Here is an 18,348-nt window from a genome sequence, read left to right as displayed (position 1 = left end):
AACTTTTTTGGAATGTGTTGTTGGCATCAAATTTTAAAAAATGGGCAAATTTTTTCAAAAAACAATCAAATTCAACATTTAATATGTTGTCTTTGAACTATTTCAGGTTTAAATATTAAGGTTTATATGATTTGCACATCCTTGTGTTTTGTTTTTATTTACATTTTGCACAGCATCTCAACTTTTTTGGAAATAGGGTTGTAGCATGGCAGGTAACCATCAAAACCAGCTTATGTATTGTTTTGGATGCTGGTATGCAGGTTGACCAGCACGACCATGATGGATGACCAGCTATACCAACACCAAACCAGCCAAAACCAGTATAAACCATTTTAGACAGGCATGGAGTGCATGTCAGCCTGTACTATTTTTCCAGCAGGGATAGGTGGTCATCAGCAAAGCCATCGTTGGTTTGGATTATGCTGGTCAACCAGCATGGTCTTGTTGGCTGACCAGCCAAACCAGCACCAAACCACCATAAACCAGCATGGAAATGGAACTCATGCTGCTCTCATGCTGTGTTTTCTAAGTAAGGGAGGCCATGCTAAGTACTAGCTCGAAATTTCATCCACTGTTAACCGCTTTAGCACTGTTTGGATAAACTATCCCTTTAAAACCACAGACTTGGAAGTGGGTAAAGTGTAAAGCTTCAAGATTTTCAGAGCTTTGTGTTATGTATTTATAACAGCAGCAACCTTCTCCCATGCTAGCTGGCACTTAACAATAGAAAGCTAATGCTAGCCATGATTTGGCTGGTGTGGAAGGTCAGGACAGAAAGCTTTTAAGGTCAGATAACTCCTGACCTGAGCCTAGTGAATCCCCCTGTTATGTCTTTGTCTTTGAGAATTACAATGTTTGCCAGCTGTCCAACCTAAAGCCAACACAGCTGCCAAAAACATAGCATTTATAAATCCCAGCAACAATTACCCACGGGGTGGACAGCGGCTAGAAGCAAAACTGGGTGCTTTACATTGGGCCTAATGGCTTTTCTAGTCAAATCTCTGCTGTTCACACTTTTAAGCGAGGAATGCACTCGTGAACGTTCTAGTAATGCGTCAGCGAGTGAAAGATTTCCAGCGATTTTTCAAAATTTCTCCATGATTCAACTATTTAGAAGTAAACTAAGTTATTACGAGTGGGTTGATGTGAAAGGCTTCATTCTAGAGAAACTTACTGAGTCAGAATTATTCACTGTGGTGCTGATAGGAACCAGACATCCTCTAAAAGCTCTTTAACAAGCTGGTGTGCCTTATTTGCTTTATATAATTTCTTATTTTACAAAACAATGCTGGGAGTAATTAAAATGATCTGCCAGTGCAGCGAGATCATATCAGATCACTTTACATATGAATTGTCTGAAAATGGATATTAATCTCACAGCGTTTGTATCTCGTGATGCTTCCACTTGAGAAGATGTCATTTTTTTGTTTAGTAGAGACGTTTTGGTGCACACCACCCCTCCGACACCCTGTCCCAACCTCACCCCCAGGGAATAGTGGCCTTTACATAGTAGCACCTGTGAAAGAGGCGCGGCAGGCCTGGCATTACGGACATAACTGTGTCCTTTATGAGGGCGATGCGCTCAGCGTGGTCCACATACTTCACAAGGGCGGTTAGTTACTGCATTTTTCCAAGCCATGCTCTATTATCTAAACTTAGAGCAGGTATGCTTGGTGGGATTCATATATATGTATATATATAAAACAGGGGCAGTGACTCTGTTGTCTGCCCAGGCACTGACTGACCTCCTGCAGGACCTCAGCCACTCTCACAATGGTAGGTTATCACCCAAGTCTGCTTGCTTTTGCTGACCTTTTCTGACACAAAGTTTCGCATACTGTTAACTGCATGCAGGGTTGTCGTGCACTTGGCCAAAAAGGCCGTCAAGGTCAATTACGTGTCCGATAATAAATCGTAAAATCTCAGGACAATGGTAGTGTGAGGTCAGCAGGACCTGCTGACAGAAATACTAACACAGATGAGCTTGACGCTGAAAATAATCGCTCATGAATGTAAATATTTCAGAGAAGTGCTTAAATTTCAGGTGACAACATACTTAAATACATGAATGTGGACGTGACTAAGAAAACTTGGGAAGAGTGTAAAATTGAACTGTAAAATGATGATTGGAGGATGGATTCCTTAATCTGCATATTTTACTGTAATGAACTGTACAGCAGGCATTGCTGACAGCATGCTTTGCTACCTTTTTTGCTACCTTTTTAATAGCTGCAGCATTGGCCAGTTCATGATTCAGTTCAATTACATTTCTTCAGGAAATCATTCAATGTGTCAAGATTTGATTTGGTGTGATGCTAGCCAATGCAGGCTGGCTTAGCAGAGCTGGCAGTTCCACAGAATTCACACCAGCATATCATCAAAAACTCTTTTTTTCTTCTTTTATTTTGTAACAAACTTTTTTTTAAGCAATTTTGAAACTTGAGAACTCCGAAAGCAGAACTGTTTCATGCAAGTGAATCAGAGTTCTTATCACTGTTAATGATAGATTAATGACATTTTACATGCACTCAATTATCCGATCATAATCAGATTTCTGCAGTTATCTGGTTATTCAAATAATCATGTAAACAGTATGCTCAGATTTCTTAGATCGGAGTAAGGTCTAGAAATCCGATTGAGAAATGAGGATTTTAGCTCAGTAATCAGATTCCTCAGTACATGTGAACTCTTACTCTGATTTCTTTCGGATTTCTCAGTCTGCACATGCGTGAAAACAGTTGGAGGTACTGGAAATAAGCAAGCAGTGCTGTCATGTGTCTCAGCTAAACACTTTTGGAGCGGCGCTGAAACCAAATACATACTTGACTGAATGAAGGATTTAAACGTTCTTCATCTTCTAGATGATGTATGTTCATATTTTCAGGTAAAGTGGCGTCCTGACGTTTGAGTTTTACTTTACGTTTACGTCGCATCTTCTTCTGTGAGTTTATTGACTGGTTGCAAAGCAGAAATCTGATTACTGACTGATTCATGTAGACCTGGAGTTTACTTATTATCTGATTACTCACATGCATGTAAACACATTGCTCAGATTACGGGCAAAATCAGATTTTCTACATTTACCGGATTATTAAGTGCATGTAAACACACTCGGTGGCCTCCACACCATTAGTACAGCACAGGGGCTCTGTATTAACTGCTAGGCCACCATGACCATCACATTTTAGTAAAATTATTATCTTTATTATGTAAAGAAAGTGAAAGGTGTGGTTTCACCAGATCACCTCGAAATGATTTGATGACTTTGTTTTAGATTCAGAATACAGAGTGTGGAGCAACCACACTTTTTAAAATATATTTATTTTAAATTGTATGGAGAAATATTACACCTAGAAGTGTACCACACAAAAAATATACACTTTACTGTATGGACACCTTTTGAAATTAATTTATATCTCAATATCTTCATTTTATATATTATGCAAAGTACAGTGAGAAACACAGAAGGCCGTATCATTTAGTTCTATCTGTAACCTTTATTAAAGCTATTTAAAAATATAATAAATACAAATAAATTTCCAATATATATTTTTCCCATATGGGACAGTGTGATGCTAGCCAACCATAGCCATTCGTTAGCTGATGTAGCAAAATTGGCAATTAGTGTTCTCCTCCAAGCATGTTGAGCTGTTCAGTGATGGCGGTTGGAAAAGATATGGTGGTGCTTCATGTGTCTCAAAGGAACCTTGTGCTAGCCTTCACCGTCCCAACTTGGAAGCATCATGTGATAGAGGTAACGGGTGGAACTGAACACAACTGCAATGCAGAGTAAATTAGGTAAAAACGAATTATACACCAAGCTAATGCTAAGTCTGAGTGCAAGAGTGCAAACTTTATTAAGTATTATTAGAATTGATCGATCATAATTGATTATAACTCATCGGAGGTGGAAATTACCGCATACAAATGTAATCACCAGACACTGTATATTTCCCAGTAGTCTCATTAATGACATAATGACTTGATTCTTTCAATAAACCTTCTACCTCAATTTGTACAGCCACCCAAAAAGGCCAAGAAGAAGGAGTCGGCCAGCTCCAACGTCTTCACCATGTTCGAGCAGTCCCAGATTCAGGAGTTCAAGGAGGCAAGAACCATTTCCTCGGTTTATCTCCACATATCAGCCACGGCTATTTTGAATCGATGCAAACCGTAACTCACTGGAGCTATAACTTTAACAGACAGCTCCTTGGTTGGACCAGACGCAGGCCAAAATCACTGTGATTTACAGTATATGTGATGGATGAGCTCTTAAGACATTAGTGCAGAGCGTTTCTTTGATATATAGAGAGCAGCTGATGTTTCTCGAGTTAACGGGTTATAACTTCCTGCAGGCGTTCACCATCATGGACCAAAACAGAGACGGCTTCATCGACAAGAATGACCTCAGAGACACGTTCGCTGCTGTGGGTAAATGCTCTTTAGTTTTTCTCATAGTGCAATGTTCCTCTCTCTGTACATACTTTCCAGCCCACCTCTCAGTGCTGATGTATGGGCAGTTTCAGACATGTACACTATAATGAACACACAGCAGCTGGCCACTTTATTAGCAACCCCTTGTAGCCCATCTGTTGATACTGTTTCAGTTAGCCACCCTAGAGCCTTCAACAGTGGTCGGTTTCTGATGACGTAACCACTCTTGTCTGGATATGTTTGAGTGGTTCACTCGCAACTGAGCAGTGCGACTGATATAAAACTCTGCTCTGAGAGTGGTCAACAACCCAAATTAAATCTGGTCAGAAGTGGCCCTGTTGAAACTGATCAGTGATTAAAGAGGCGGGTGTGGTAAATTGTGCAGCAACAGATGGTATACAGTCTGTAAGTGTACACCTAGTGCAACTTATAAAGTGGTCAGTGAGAGGTAGTACAAGGTAGTTGTTTCCAGTAAAGTGGCCAGTGAGTGAAAATACAAGGAAGTTATTTCTAATGAAGTGGCCAGAGAGTGTAAGCCTACGTTTCTATTAAAGTGGCCAGTGAGCGGATGCAGAAGGTAGGTGTTTCGAATAAAGTGACCAGTGAAGGGAAGCACACAGTAGGTGGTTCTAATAAAGTGGCCAGTGAGTAGAAGCACATGGTAGGTGTTTCTAATAAAGTGGCCGGTGAGCAGAAGCATAAGTTTCTATTAAAGTGGCCAGTGACCAGATGTAGAAAGTAGATGTTTCTAATAAAGTGGCCAGTTAGTGAAAGAACAAGGGTGTTGTTTCTAATAAAGTGGCCAGTGAGTGGAAGTACATAGTTGTTTCTAATAAAGTGGTCAGTGAATAGAAGCACATGGTAGGTGTTTCTAATACAGTGGCCAGTGAGCGGAGGCTCTCTGACGTAGCTTTCTGATGTATTCCTCTGCATTTCTGTTTCCAGGTCGTCTGAATGTAGGAAACGACGAGCTGGATGACATGCTGAAAGAGGCCCCCGGTGCCATCAACTTCACAGTGTTCCTCAGCATGTTTGGTGAGAAACTTAAAGGTACGTTCCAGCTATAGTCATGACTGACAACCTTTATTCCGGGATACAGATGCTGATCCAGAAAAAACAAGTCTAAGGCTCTTTCTTTACAATGGTGCTGATGGGAACCATGAGTCCCAATATCTACAAGATAAATATGCCCATCCAAAACCACCAGTGTACCTAAACATGTTTTTGAGCTTTTCCATGTGGTGCTAATAATGATAGTAGTAAATCAAAAATGTACATCTATTTGGGGGACCATTTCTCTTTACTGCAGCTCCCTCCACCATGAAGGACATCTGGCAGTGCATACATAAGTCTTTTATTTGACAACTTTCTGTAAGGGAGCTTTTAGAGGTGTTGCGTCTGGTTCCTATCACCGCCACTCTGAACAGTTCTGACTCATTAAGTTTCTCTACACTGTTAGAAATAAAGGCTCTGTCCAGGTACATTTTTCATTCATCAAGATACAAACAGTATAAATGTTCCGTTAAATGTACAGCAATGGTTCTAAGGTCCAACCATGAACCTTGAATACGTTTTTCCAGGTGAAAAGTTCATATTTATAACTTTTCATAACCGAATATTTTAATACAGAACAGTAAAATTAAAGCCTGGAGATGAGACGGGGTGTGTGGAGTTACTACAGCTTATGTTCCCTGACTAAAGGTACTGAGATGTACCCTTGAGGGTCCCATCTCAGTTACAACAGGGGCACTGCCCCAGATAGTACAACATTTTTGCTCCAGAACAGAGCATTTCATGCCAAACAATTCTGAATGACTTGGTTTACCGAAAGACTGGTGGAATTCATCATTAAGTGACTTGAATGAAATTTAGCTAGTAATGTAACCTAGTACTCTAAATGTACCTAGTAATATAACTAGTACTGAAATGATCAGCCTAATTTCTGGTCATCTGGTCCAGAATCCATCACAGTTTGTTGACTTTCTGCTAAAACACCTATTAAACATGATAACAGGTGGCTTAATTCAGGTGTGCATAAACAGGGAAATCATTAAACTGTGCTGTACTCTCGAACTGAATTGGTCCTTCTTGTATAGACTGACCAGAAAGACTTCTCACTTCTCAGGTACTGACCCTGAGGAGACTATTCTTAACGCCTTCAAGATGTTTGACCCAGAGGGAACAGGTGTTCTGAAAGGAGATGAGTAAGTATCTTCTTGATTACATCAAAGGGAGTTGGTATCAGTGGGAGGTAATGAAAGTAATACACTTTCAATCTAATCCCTAACTGTGCATAATGGATTAGTGTGGACAATAATTTCTCGGTCCATAGAGAAGAACATGAAACCTGTTGACCCCTGACACCATTTACAATAGAAGCCAATGGGCAGCTGCTGAATTCTGCCAGTTTATGTGTTAAATGTTTATGTGAAACACATTTTTGGAGAATGGCTTGATAAATTCCTCCAATAGTATGTAAATGAAGCTGTAAATCTGAAGAACTCCAGAGTCTTCCAGAGATGAATTTTTCAGTGGGAAGAATTTAGGCTACAAGTGTAGAAGTGTTTTACAGGCTCTTACAGAGCGCAGGGTTCAATTCCCCAGCCGGGCAGGAATTTTCTATCAATAATGTAAATGCATTTTAAGAAATATTATAAGGAAAAAAGTCTGTTTTGAATGTTGTTTGTCTGCCTCACAAAAAATAGCATTTGCTAAATATGTAGAGAGATAAGTTTAAACACTACTAGACAAATTAAAAGTCCCTCAACAGGGAAAAAGAAATGAAAAACTATGACATTTTACTGCAAATATTAGTGCACAATTCTTGTTTACTTCATCAGTTTAACATATATATGTAACAAAGTAAAATACAAATGTGCCATAATTTTTGCACAAGCGAAATATGATTTTATCCAATGCGTTAATAAAATAAACAGTAATTGTGCACTAAAATATGTAGCAGTATGTTCTCTGTAGAGGATGTTTTCACTTATTTTCTCTTAGAAAATGAAGAAAACATGCCTCAAACCTTTGCATATGGCTATAAATGTAAGTGCAGAGTATTTTATGAAATTTGAATTTGTCTATTTGCTGTTCTGTTTTGCTTCAATGAAAAAAGAGTTGAACAAGATAAGAATTTCATTAGGCTTGTTGTCTTTTGGAGGAAAAATCTGCAGACACAATTTCAGTGTGTCAAATCATAATACTCAGTATATCACAAGTGTAAATATTACATTAGATTTGTGCTGTGGCTCAAGTGTCGTGATAATATCGTGAAGTGGGGCCTTAGTAATGGACTGTACACTAGTGATGTGGCAGATAGAGAGGAGGTTTAAAAAAAAACGATTGTAATCCTTTGATGTAAGACGTATGATTCACAGATACAGGCATGGTAACTTACAGCTTCCTGTTTTTCTGCTTTTAAACAGGATCAAATATTATCTGATGTCTCAAGCAGACAAATTTTCTGAAGCTGAGGTGAGCAGCATTTACAGTGAACAGGAAAAGCCTGTGCTTTTAATTTTTACTTAAACACCCACCTTCTACTTCCAGTCACTGGCTACTTTATTAGAAAGACCTACCTTGTATGTCAATTCACTGGACACTTTATTAGAAACACCCTACTTCTACTTCCTCTCACTAGCTGCTTTATTACTTCCACTTACTGGCCACTTTACTAGAAACACCCACCTTCTTCTTCCACTCACTGGCCATTTTATTAGAAACACCCTACTTCTACTTCCTCTCACTAGCTGCTTTATTACTTCCACTTACTGGCCACTTTACTAGAAACACCCACCTTCTACTTCCACTCACTGGCCACTTTATTGGAAACACTCACCTTCTACTTCCACTCACTGGCCACTTATTAGAAACACCTACTTTCTACATGAACTCACTGGCCATTTTATTAGAAACATTTACCTTCTACTTCCCACTCACTGGCCACTTTATTGGAAACACCCACCTTCTAATTCCACTCACTGGCCACTTTATTAGAAACACCTACCTTTTTATTAGAAACACCTACCTTCTGCTTTCACTCACTGGCCACTTTATTAGAAACACCTACCTTTTTATTAGAAACACCTACCTTCTGCTTTCACTCACTGGCCACTTTATTAGAAACACCTACCTTCTGCTTTCACTCACTGGCCATTTTATTGCAAACACCTATCTTTACTAATGACATACATCACACCTTTGAAAATAAATTGCTTATGATACACACACACACACGCACTCACACACACATGCACGAGTCAGGAAAACAAACAAGCCCTCTGTTCCCATGGTAGCAGTGTGCAGTAATCTGCTGGCTGGCTTCTCATGGCACCATCCTGCCTCGCTGATGGCTCCTGTGATTACAATAATCCATCTTGCTGTCAAATACCAAAAAACCTCACAGAGAATAGGGGGGGGGGTATGGCGGGAGGGGGGGTACGAGAGAAGAAAAATTGCGTCGGCTCATACTGGCTCCCATGTGTCCAGCAGATGAGCGGTCACACTGCGTTGGCACGGCAACGCGCTCTCGGGGAGGTCCGCAGGGGCCGCTGGGCAGCGCTCTTGATCAACCATGGGGGTACTCACAGGAGACATGTGCACATGCTGCTGATCAAACAGTGTGGCACACTCGTCCCCCGCAGGGTTTATACCAACATCAGTTTCAGCTGACGGGAGCAAGAAACACAAAGACACATACACACACTGAGGAAGGAGGGGGAGAGAGAGAGAGAGAAAGAGAGAGACAACGAGACAGAGTCCAACTCCATCAACTATTAGTAATGTCTACATGGCTGCTTTGTAATTCCACTCACTGGCCGCTTTATTAGAAACACCCACCTTCAACTTCCCCTCACTGGCCGCTTTATTAGAAATACCCACCTACTCCTTCTCACTGGCCGCTTTATTAGAAATACCCACCTACTCCTTCTCACTGGCCGCTTTATTAGAAACACCCACCTTCTACTTCCCCTCACTGGCCACTTTATTAGAAACACCCACCTTCTACTTCCCCTCACTGGCCGCTTTATTAGAAATACCCACCTACTCCTTCTCACTGGCCGCTTTATTAGAAACACCCACCTTCAACCTCCCCTCACTGGCCACTTTATTAGAAATACTTATCTGTACTTTCACTCACTGGCCACTTTATTAGAAACACCTACCTTCAACTTCCCCTCACTGGCCACTTTATTAGAAATACTTATCTGTACTTTCACTCACTGGCCACTTTATTAGAAACACCTACCTTGTAGTTCCTCTCACTGGCCACTTTATTAGAAACACCTACCTTCTACTTCCACTTACTGGCCATTTTATTAGAAACAACTAGCTTGTACATCCACTCACTGGCCACTTTAGAAACGCCTAATTTAAAGGTATGTCAAATAGAAACAACATATGGGCTACAGCTTTTTGTTCACCTTCTTGTTTACCTACAAATTTAGAGTTTCTAATAAAGTGGCCTGTAAGCGCAATCAGCCTTTGATTAAGTCCAGCTGTGTACTAACTGGTGGTCCTCGAGGACTGTTTTTTTTTCTAGCAGTCTTGACCTGAGAATTAAGAATTCTAATCATAGAATATTGGAAAAAAAAGCTGTCCAGCGTTTTTCATGCTCCTCAAACATTCTGACCACCGGGATTTCATGAGCTTTGCTTTGCTCCTCTCACAGATCAACCAGATGTTCACCATGTTCCCTCTGGACGTCTCTGGAAACCTTGACTACAAGAACCTCTGCTATGTTATCACACATGGTGAGGAAAAGGAGCAGGATTAGGGAGCCAGGGATAAAGCCTTAACTTGTAAATAGTCACCTTCATCAGTGTCAACACCTTCATCAACACATGGCGATTTTTGGGTCACTGAACATGAGCTCTTAGCTTGTGGAGCTCAGTACTGTTTAACAATAAAATAATAAAAGTGTTTTAGGAAAGTAAAGCAGCCTCTGTTATGTTTGATCTTCCTAACTGTGCTAATAATGAAAAACAGCATAGCGTCTTTCCAAAGGTCCCCTGGATCATCATCATCATCATCATTATTATTATCATTAACTGCTTAGTGCAGATATCTTTCATAAATCTAAAAAAAAATTATCTCTGTGTTATCAAACACAGTAGGACAAATAAATCATTTCACTCTCGACCCCCCCCAAACCCCACCCCCCCTCGGTAATGAACTCATCCGACAGAAATGGATAATTAATGTAAGCCTGTCTGCCTTGGCCTGTAGGTGGAGCTATTCAGCAGTGCTTGCAGGCATTCGTCAACATTATTTTCTTTGTATTTGATAGAATATTTCTTATAGCACCACTCTTGCAACCCACCTGGAACCACATCATGACCCTCATGGGGTTTCAGGCCCCCAAGTCAAGAAGCTCTGAACTAGGCACTTTTTTATTGGCTCTTAATGGCAGGGCCCAATGGTTCATAGCGGGGGGGGGTTGGGGGGCACCATTCCATTGGTGTTTCCACACGGACACGGTTCGACACGGAAAAACGGAGCTCAGCCTTGTGGCTATAAAACAGTTGGGCTTAACTTAGAGTGTTAGAGTGATGCTAATGCTAATGTAGCTAGTTCTCTGGCCACAGCTAAAACCCACTGGAGCGCAGGCTGTTTGTGTAGCAGATGCTCAAATAACACAAGTTTAGAGGATAAAGACGACGAAAGCACACTAAGAGAGCGGAGTTGGGAGTGACAGACGTAATAAAATGTGTTTTGTGGTGGTGGTGTGTACATGGCTATTAGCTTGTTAGCAGTTAGCCCCTCGTTTGTGTACTTTTACTTGGTTATTTTCCGGGTTCTGATTTAATCTGATTTAATTTAATACGGACACGAGTCCAGACCAGCATGAAACAGCCCAATACAGCCCTGAGAACCATTTGGCTTCATAGTGGAAAAGTGGCCGATGACGTTGCGTTGAGCTGCTAGCAAGCAACGAGGGGTCAAGGAGGAGGGGTGGGAAACCCCTGCTGTTCACACCTCTCCACAAAAATGGCCGTTCCAAGTTAAAATGAAGAACTGGAGCTTTCAAAAACACTTCTAAATGCTGCTGCTGTTCACCAACAAAGACAAAAATCAAGCTCGCTTCTAGTTTTGTAAATGATATGTTCCCATCAAAATATGCTTCATCAACATTATTAAAGGAACAAAATGCATAGTCATGCTAGCATTTTTAGCTGAAGCTTTTTTAGACGTGTTTTCTCATGATGCCACACAAATTGCCTTCACTGCTTCACTGGCAGGCACATTTTATATTTCTATCACTGTGGATCTTAAATCTTTTATCGAGCTTTGAAAAGGAACTCCAAAAACAAGCAAACGCAAAAGCATATGAGATGTTAACATTTTTATGGCAACATGTTAACAACCTGAAGTCAGAGTGCAAAACGTAGTACATACAGTCAATAAATCAATATCAGGCTGAATACAAAGCACAGTACACTGAATACAAGGCACAGTCCAACAGCCATGACACCATACAGTTCCCAATACAGTAAAAAACATCAGGACCAATCAGAGCAAATTATATCAACACTGCTACATTTACACCACCGACTCAATGAGCACAAACGGAGTAAATTGTTTACTGCACCAACATTTAGGCACTGTAAACTGTAGCACTGCTAATCAACTATGGATGTAAGAAAAATGTCCAGCAAAAGACTTTAAAACAGTATAGTAGATACACAGGTAAAGTAGGAACCAATAACTCAAATACGAAGCACAGAAACACAGTTAAATATGTTAAAAACAAATCAACATTTATCTATAAATGATAGTAAAGCACCATATCAATGTAATCGAGGGCCCGCTGCTAGTAATGGAAGCAACTGCAGGACGTAGTGCAGTATTGTACTGTCTTACAAATGAGGAACATAAATTTTCCCCGGAAAACCAAACAAGACCTAGACAAGTGATATTTAAAGCAGTGATTCATCAAAAAAAATGGCTATTGCTGACTTTCCCCCCATTATCCTACATGTCATCAATCAGCCAAGACATGTCTGGTGTTTCAGTTTGCGTCTAGTTTTGCACTGGAGCATCAAGGCTAATGTAGCTAACAGGTAAGCTAAAGGAAGCTCATCACCTACAAATTAGCATTGTGCTAACTTCAAGCCTAAACCATCACAAACTAATCTTCCATCCATCCATCCATCCATCTTAAAACGTCAAAAATGTCTTCAATGTACGACATACTGTCCTCTATAAATATGGACAAAAACATATACAAATGCTTTTAAGATGGCTACTGCTACTGTTTTTAGCTCTGAGGTCAACGTCTTTTAGGCTAACAGGGTGTCATACAGTGCCAGAAACCACATCAAACCCACTGTGTTAGAGATGATCAGTCTCACAATACAATACAGTTTCAGGCAAGTTTGTGATGATTTAGCCATGCAGTTAGTGCAATGCTCAGATCTGGATGGGTTTTATGGGTGTGTGCCCCACTAGGGGGCTCCTGTGAGCAATTATGGGGACATCTAAACAGCTGTTTTGACTTGCTGTGGGAACTTTATTAGTAACACAGTGGAAAAAAGTAACTTATTTGACGCTGCTTATAAACTGTTAAGTTATACTTCTTTAATCCCACAAATGGGGAAATTTCACCTCTGCATTTAACCCATCCATGAAGTGAAGTGAAATGAAGTTGGTTCTGGGGACCAAACCAGCAACCTTCCGGTCACAGGGCCAGTTCCCCAACCTCCAGTCCATGACATTACTGTTACACTATCTGCCACTTCTTTAGTCAAGCTTGAATGAGTCTGGCCATTCTCTATTGACCTCTCCCATCAACAAGGCATTTCTGTCTGCAGACTGTCTGGATGTCGCTGGATGTCGTTCATTATTGCACCATTCTGAGTAGCAGTTGTAGCAATAGTCAAACCAGTCGTCTGGCACCAAAGGTCAAAATGAAAGTTTTTCCTAATTTTGAAGGTTGGCGTGAATGTTATTTGAAGCTGCAGGTCTATAGCTATGTGATTGTAGGCATGAACACTGTGTCCACTCACTGTCCACTCTATTAGACACTCCTACCTTGTCGCTCCACCTCACAGACGTAAAGTCAGAGACGACAGCTCATCTGCTGCTGCACAGTTTGTGTTGGTCATCCTCTGGTCCTTCATCAGTGGTCACAGGACGCTGCTCAAAGGACGCTATTGGCTGGATATTTTTGGTTGGTGGACTATTCTGAGTCCAGAAGTTACACTGAGGTGTTTAAAAACTCCAGCAGCGCTGCTGTGTCTGATCCACTCAGACCAGCGCAACACACACTAACACACCACCACCACATCAGTGTTACTGCAGTGCTGAGAATGATCCACCACCCAAATAGCACCTGCTCTGTGAGGGTCCATGGGGGTCCTGACCACTGAAGAACAGGGTAAAAGGGGGCTAACAAAGTATCAGAGAAACAGATGGACTACAGTCTGTAACTGTACAACTACAAAGTGCAGCTATACAGTAAGTGGAGCTGATAAAATGGACAACGAGGGTAGAAACAATGTGGTCATAATGTTATGTCTGATCAGTGTATAACATTCTGACACTAATATTATTTTTAACAGACATTAAAAATGTAACATTATTTAGCACAGTAACAAGGCCCTGAGACTGTTGCATCAGCTAAAGTTAGGCAGCTCCTTAGGTGGTACAAAAGGTAACAGAATCATGACAATCGCTTTAGATTCTGTGTTAGGCTGAGGCTAACCCTAAAAAGACCAGCCATTCCTTTATGTCCGCTGCCTCTAAAATAAAATGGACTTCAGATGTGACACACAAGCTCACAGCAAGTGCTAGCTGGGTTTAAGCACAGCCTCTGTACTGCAGGGTTGGGTGTAGTGCAATAGGTAACACCTCTGTCTTCTACATTGCAGACAGGGGTTCAATACCCCACCTGGGTAAGCACCCTACACTGTACCAATAAGAGTCCTTGGGCAAGACTCCTAACACTGCCTTCACCGACCTGTGTTAAATGATCACATTGTAAGTTGCTCTGGATAAGAGCGTCAGCCAAATGCTGTAAATATAAAGGTTAGTTTACACAGTGTTACAACTAAGCCACCTTTTGTAGGCAAATAAAGTGAATTTTGTTTTTTTTTTTTGTTCCATATGAATTTAAGATGAAAAACACAAAACATCTGCAAACAGAGATTTGCGTAGAAGCAAATCTCTGTTTGCAGATGTTTTGTGTTTTTCATCTTAAATAGTAGTTTAGTAGTTTCTTTCAGATGTTTGGTATTAAATAAGTATATTAATAGAATTGACATTAACAGCTGGTAAAGCTGTAGTTATCCAGAAACAACGTTTCGTATTTTACATAGAATTACACCAAATTAACTTTGTTTGCACTAATTCATCAGACCTTTCTAGCAAGTGTTATAATTAACCAACCCACAGGGGAAACTGTAACATTGCCCTTCCTGTCACGCCGGGAGGAACTGTGTAGGTGCTAGAAACAAAGTTCAAGTATTTGTAGCAGAGATAAATATGTGGCTCGTATAAAATACTGATTATTCCAACACTAACACATGTTCGGTTGTGCCTTGCTCTCCCCTGCTTGTCAGCAATATTAGCCTTGTAGCTTTGGAGCAAGACTTATAAAGCAAACTTCAACAAACGTCTTGGCTGACTGGATTTGGGAAGGGGGGTGATTGGGGGAGGGGCGGTGTTGCAGAGTTCCAGTCTTGAGTGATAACAATAGGCTATGAAACAGTACAAGCGCTAACAATACAACAGAGATTTGAAGTGTTTATTTGCTGTCAGAACGAGTACCTTATTAATTTCGCTTCTGCAGACAGGCTCTCGGTAAAGACACTCAGGGGTACACCGCTCGGTGCTGACGGAGATGGAGAGTCGGAGTGATACGTCTGTTATTGTGGCTCACAAAGCAGAAGCGGCATGCAGGGGAAGAAAAGGAGGCGACCAAAGGGAAATAAATGCCACAGTTGCAATTTAGCTGATAGAAAACCTCCTACTAAAATCAGAACAAGGTGTTTCTGGGCTGGAGTGCAAAAACAATAGCAGGCTGGGTTGCTTTTGTTGCGGATCATCCAGATGTTTCTGGTTTGACGGCGCTTTATTTGGAGCTGCCAGGTGGGCGGGGGGGCTCATTTGTTCCGTCCTGTCTCGCCTCGGCTTTAACAAGCTGGGAGCTGAAATCGGGCCGAGAGATGCTGACAGGCTAGTAGCGGGTGAAGCGTGTCTGCGCACGACACCTGCACTCGAAATGTCATGCGGATACAGGTAAGGCAAACTGCAGAGCCTGCAAGCCGATCTGGTGGTTGACAAGCCAAAAATCCAGAAGATATAATTTACTTTGCGCTGTTGTGTGTTGTGTTTCGTCCACAACTCAACAACAAGCTGGCAGGCCGGTTTGAAAGAACACAAATAAAAAAAAAAAAACATTTAAAAAGAAAAGACAAATTGTCAACATCGTACAGCAAAAAACACATGACTTATAACTGGAAAGTCGGGACGTTTCGATAAGGCCCTTCAATCAGGCCTAATAGGATCATTCAGGACAGTAATGAGTGACAGCTTTCATGTAAATGTCAAACGGTTCTCGTCTGCTGTTGGCCGGAGCGGAGAGCGTGGGATTGGGCCCGTTTGATCTTCACAGCAGGCAGAGGAAGAGGATCCGGCAGACCTTCCAGACCAGATCCGCCCTCAGCTGGGCTCTCTGTAAACATGCACACACATACATGCTTCTTAAATGCTTTATTGGGTCCCACACTGAGCCACTTTATGTTGATGGCCCACTGTATATGTTTTGCAGTAAATGTAATTAGTTCCTGTACTTAAGTAGTTTTTTCATGTATCTGTACTGAAGTTTTTCCATTTTGGGCGACTTTTTACTTTCACTCCACTACATTTCAGAGTCTAATATCCGACTTTTTCTTCCTACATTCTGAGAAATCTGTCGTTCCTTTTGGTTTCTGTGTGTATAAAAACATAACATGTCAAAACGAAAGAAGCGCAAAGCCAGAGCACCAATCAGGGCCCAGCGGTCACTTTGTTTAGAGCTGGTTTTGACCTGTTGGTCATACCGACCCAGTGCAGCATGCGGTTCAACGTCAGCGCAGCAGCGTAAAACTTTGGGAGAGTCTGTTCAACATAAATGATGAACTAACCTAACTTTGTGTAAATAGAGCACAATATAGAAATATGTCCACATATGCAGTCGAGACTGACGCGGCTTTTTTCTGAATTTCTACAAACACCATTTCATTTTATAGTAAATGAGTTTGGGCTGGTTTATGTTTATGAACAGAGGCCTACAGATCAACATAGTAAAGGAGCTCATCTGTGATCCTGAGTTTAAAGCCAGTTTTTATTCAACTTAAACTTGGAACTAAGTTGTAAATAAATCTGAAACTGAAACTTTGCTTGTGTGTAAAAAGTGATTTCAGAGCCACTCGGTTCTCCCTGATGGAAACTGTTTACCTTCAGTGTTTTGTGCTTCTGATCATTTTAATAGACGTCAGCGTCACTAATTAATGACGTTCTATTAAAAGACTGGTTTACCAAGAGAGACGCTGGAGGACTTTCACCTGAAATGAGTTCATGAAGCCAGTCTGGTTATAAAAATGATAACAGGACATCAGAGCCAGAATTACTCTTTCAGTACTTTTACTTTGGATACTTGAGTACATTTGAAGGTAAATACTTTAGTACTTTAACTCAAGTGGAGGTCTAAAGGGAGGAACTTCTACTTTTACTGGAGTAATATTTTACCTTGGGTGTCTCTACTTTAACTTAACTACATGGTTTGTGTACCTCATCCACCTCTGATGCTTTGTAGACTTTGTTTTTCACTGCTGTTCAGTTAAATGTCCAGTAAGTTAATGCAACTTTTCTCAGAGCCTAAATTGGACACTCTGGTTAACCATAACCTTAAAGGACACGCCAGCCATGACTACAATGCTGTTGCAAACCTGCCTACTTGCCTCTTACACCCATGCCAGCACAGTCTCTAGAACGAGATTTCCTGTTTTCACGACCAGGCAATCCCCCTTCTGATGATGGCTTTTGAAGGTGGAAGTGGACAAGCAAGTGAGGTCAGTGTGTCATTAATGCTAGCTAGAACGACAGCCTCTAGATCAGTGGAGTCAGGATTATATTGAGCATCTTAGTGATTTGAGCGTATAACATATTTGTGCAATGCATGCTGGGTATTGTAGTGAGAAAACAAGGATGGCCCAAATCTTAATCTTAAGAGTAAACCTGGTCCTAATCCTAATCCTAAATGGTGTTATGCACTGAAAATCAACACAGTTAAAGTTACAAAAGTTGTAAATGTTACTGAAGTCAACAGTTCTGACGTCTTGAGCTGTTTTTGGAAATGCTAGCACTATACAAGACAAAGCAGCAGACAAACTAATCCTTTGACGTTTGTCTAAAAAGTTAGGCTGGGACGCAGCCAATCAGTCATCTTGGTTGCCAACACCAGAGACAACAGTGATTGGTTGAGTGAGTTCATGTTGCCAACGAAAGTTCACAAAAGTTGAATAAGTGTTGCATTTCTGTTGTCAGAAAAACGTTGCTGCACACGATGTCAGCAGTGAAACACGGTCAAATTCATTTACTGATGTCAGAATAAAGCACACAAAAGACATGCTTATGTGTAACGGTCTTAATGCTGTAAACCAGCTTCAGCATTTTTCACCATTTGTTCACCATTCGTATATAATATGGGCATTTGTAGATAAGCTATAGGGCAGAGGTCTTCAAATCTGGACCCTCAATCCAGTTTCCTGAGTTGTATTTTGTGACCACTGGTTAACTGAACACTGATGTAACTAACTGGTCACTGATTGCCGTACCAAGTAGAGATGGCAAAGTCCAGGACTGGAAACTGGACTCAAGGTCTGGATTTGAACCATCAAAATACCTTGCTGTATACATACTAGACCA

At 41.0% G+C, this 18,348-nt stretch overlaps 2 protein-coding genes across 2 annotated transcripts in view; one reads left to right on the top strand and one right to left on the bottom strand.

Annotated features, from left to right (window-relative positions):
• The first annotated feature begins 1,718 nt into the window (after positions 1-1,718).
• Positions 1,719-10,374, top strand: LOC108424014 (myosin regulatory light chain 2B, cardiac muscle isoform-like). The gene is made up of 7 exons (XM_017691754.1): positions 1,719-1,776; positions 4,022-4,108; positions 4,356-4,431; positions 5,380-5,484; positions 6,560-6,638; positions 7,863-7,911; positions 10,109-10,374. Exons 1-7 carry the CDS (start codon positions 1,774-1,776, stop codon positions 10,211-10,213), a joined length of 504 nt encoding a protein of 167 aa, XP_017547243.1. The 5' UTR covers positions 1,719-1,773; the 3' UTR covers positions 10,214-10,374.
• A 4,796-nt stretch (positions 10,375-15,170) lies between these two features.
• LOC108424012 (collagen alpha-1(XXVI) chain-like) overlaps positions 15,171-18,348 on the bottom strand; it is a 64,506-nt gene continuing 61,328 nt past the window's right edge. Inside the window, exon 14 of the mRNA XM_017691753.2 lies at positions 15,171-16,114. Coding sequence (XP_017547242.2) covers positions 15,987-16,114 — 128 coding nt within the window. The 3' untranslated portion in view covers positions 15,171-15,986. The remainder of the gene's footprint in view (positions 16,115-18,348) is intronic.

Source organism: Pygocentrus nattereri, chromosome 19 (assembly GCF_015220715.1).
Source record: "Pygocentrus nattereri isolate fPygNat1 chromosome 19, fPygNat1.pri, whole genome shotgun sequence".
NCBI lineage: Eukaryota > Metazoa > Chordata > Actinopteri > Characiformes > Serrasalmidae > Pygocentrus > Pygocentrus nattereri.
Note: the sequence above shows the minus strand (reverse complement) of the source record. Positions and strands in the feature narration are given on the sequence as shown.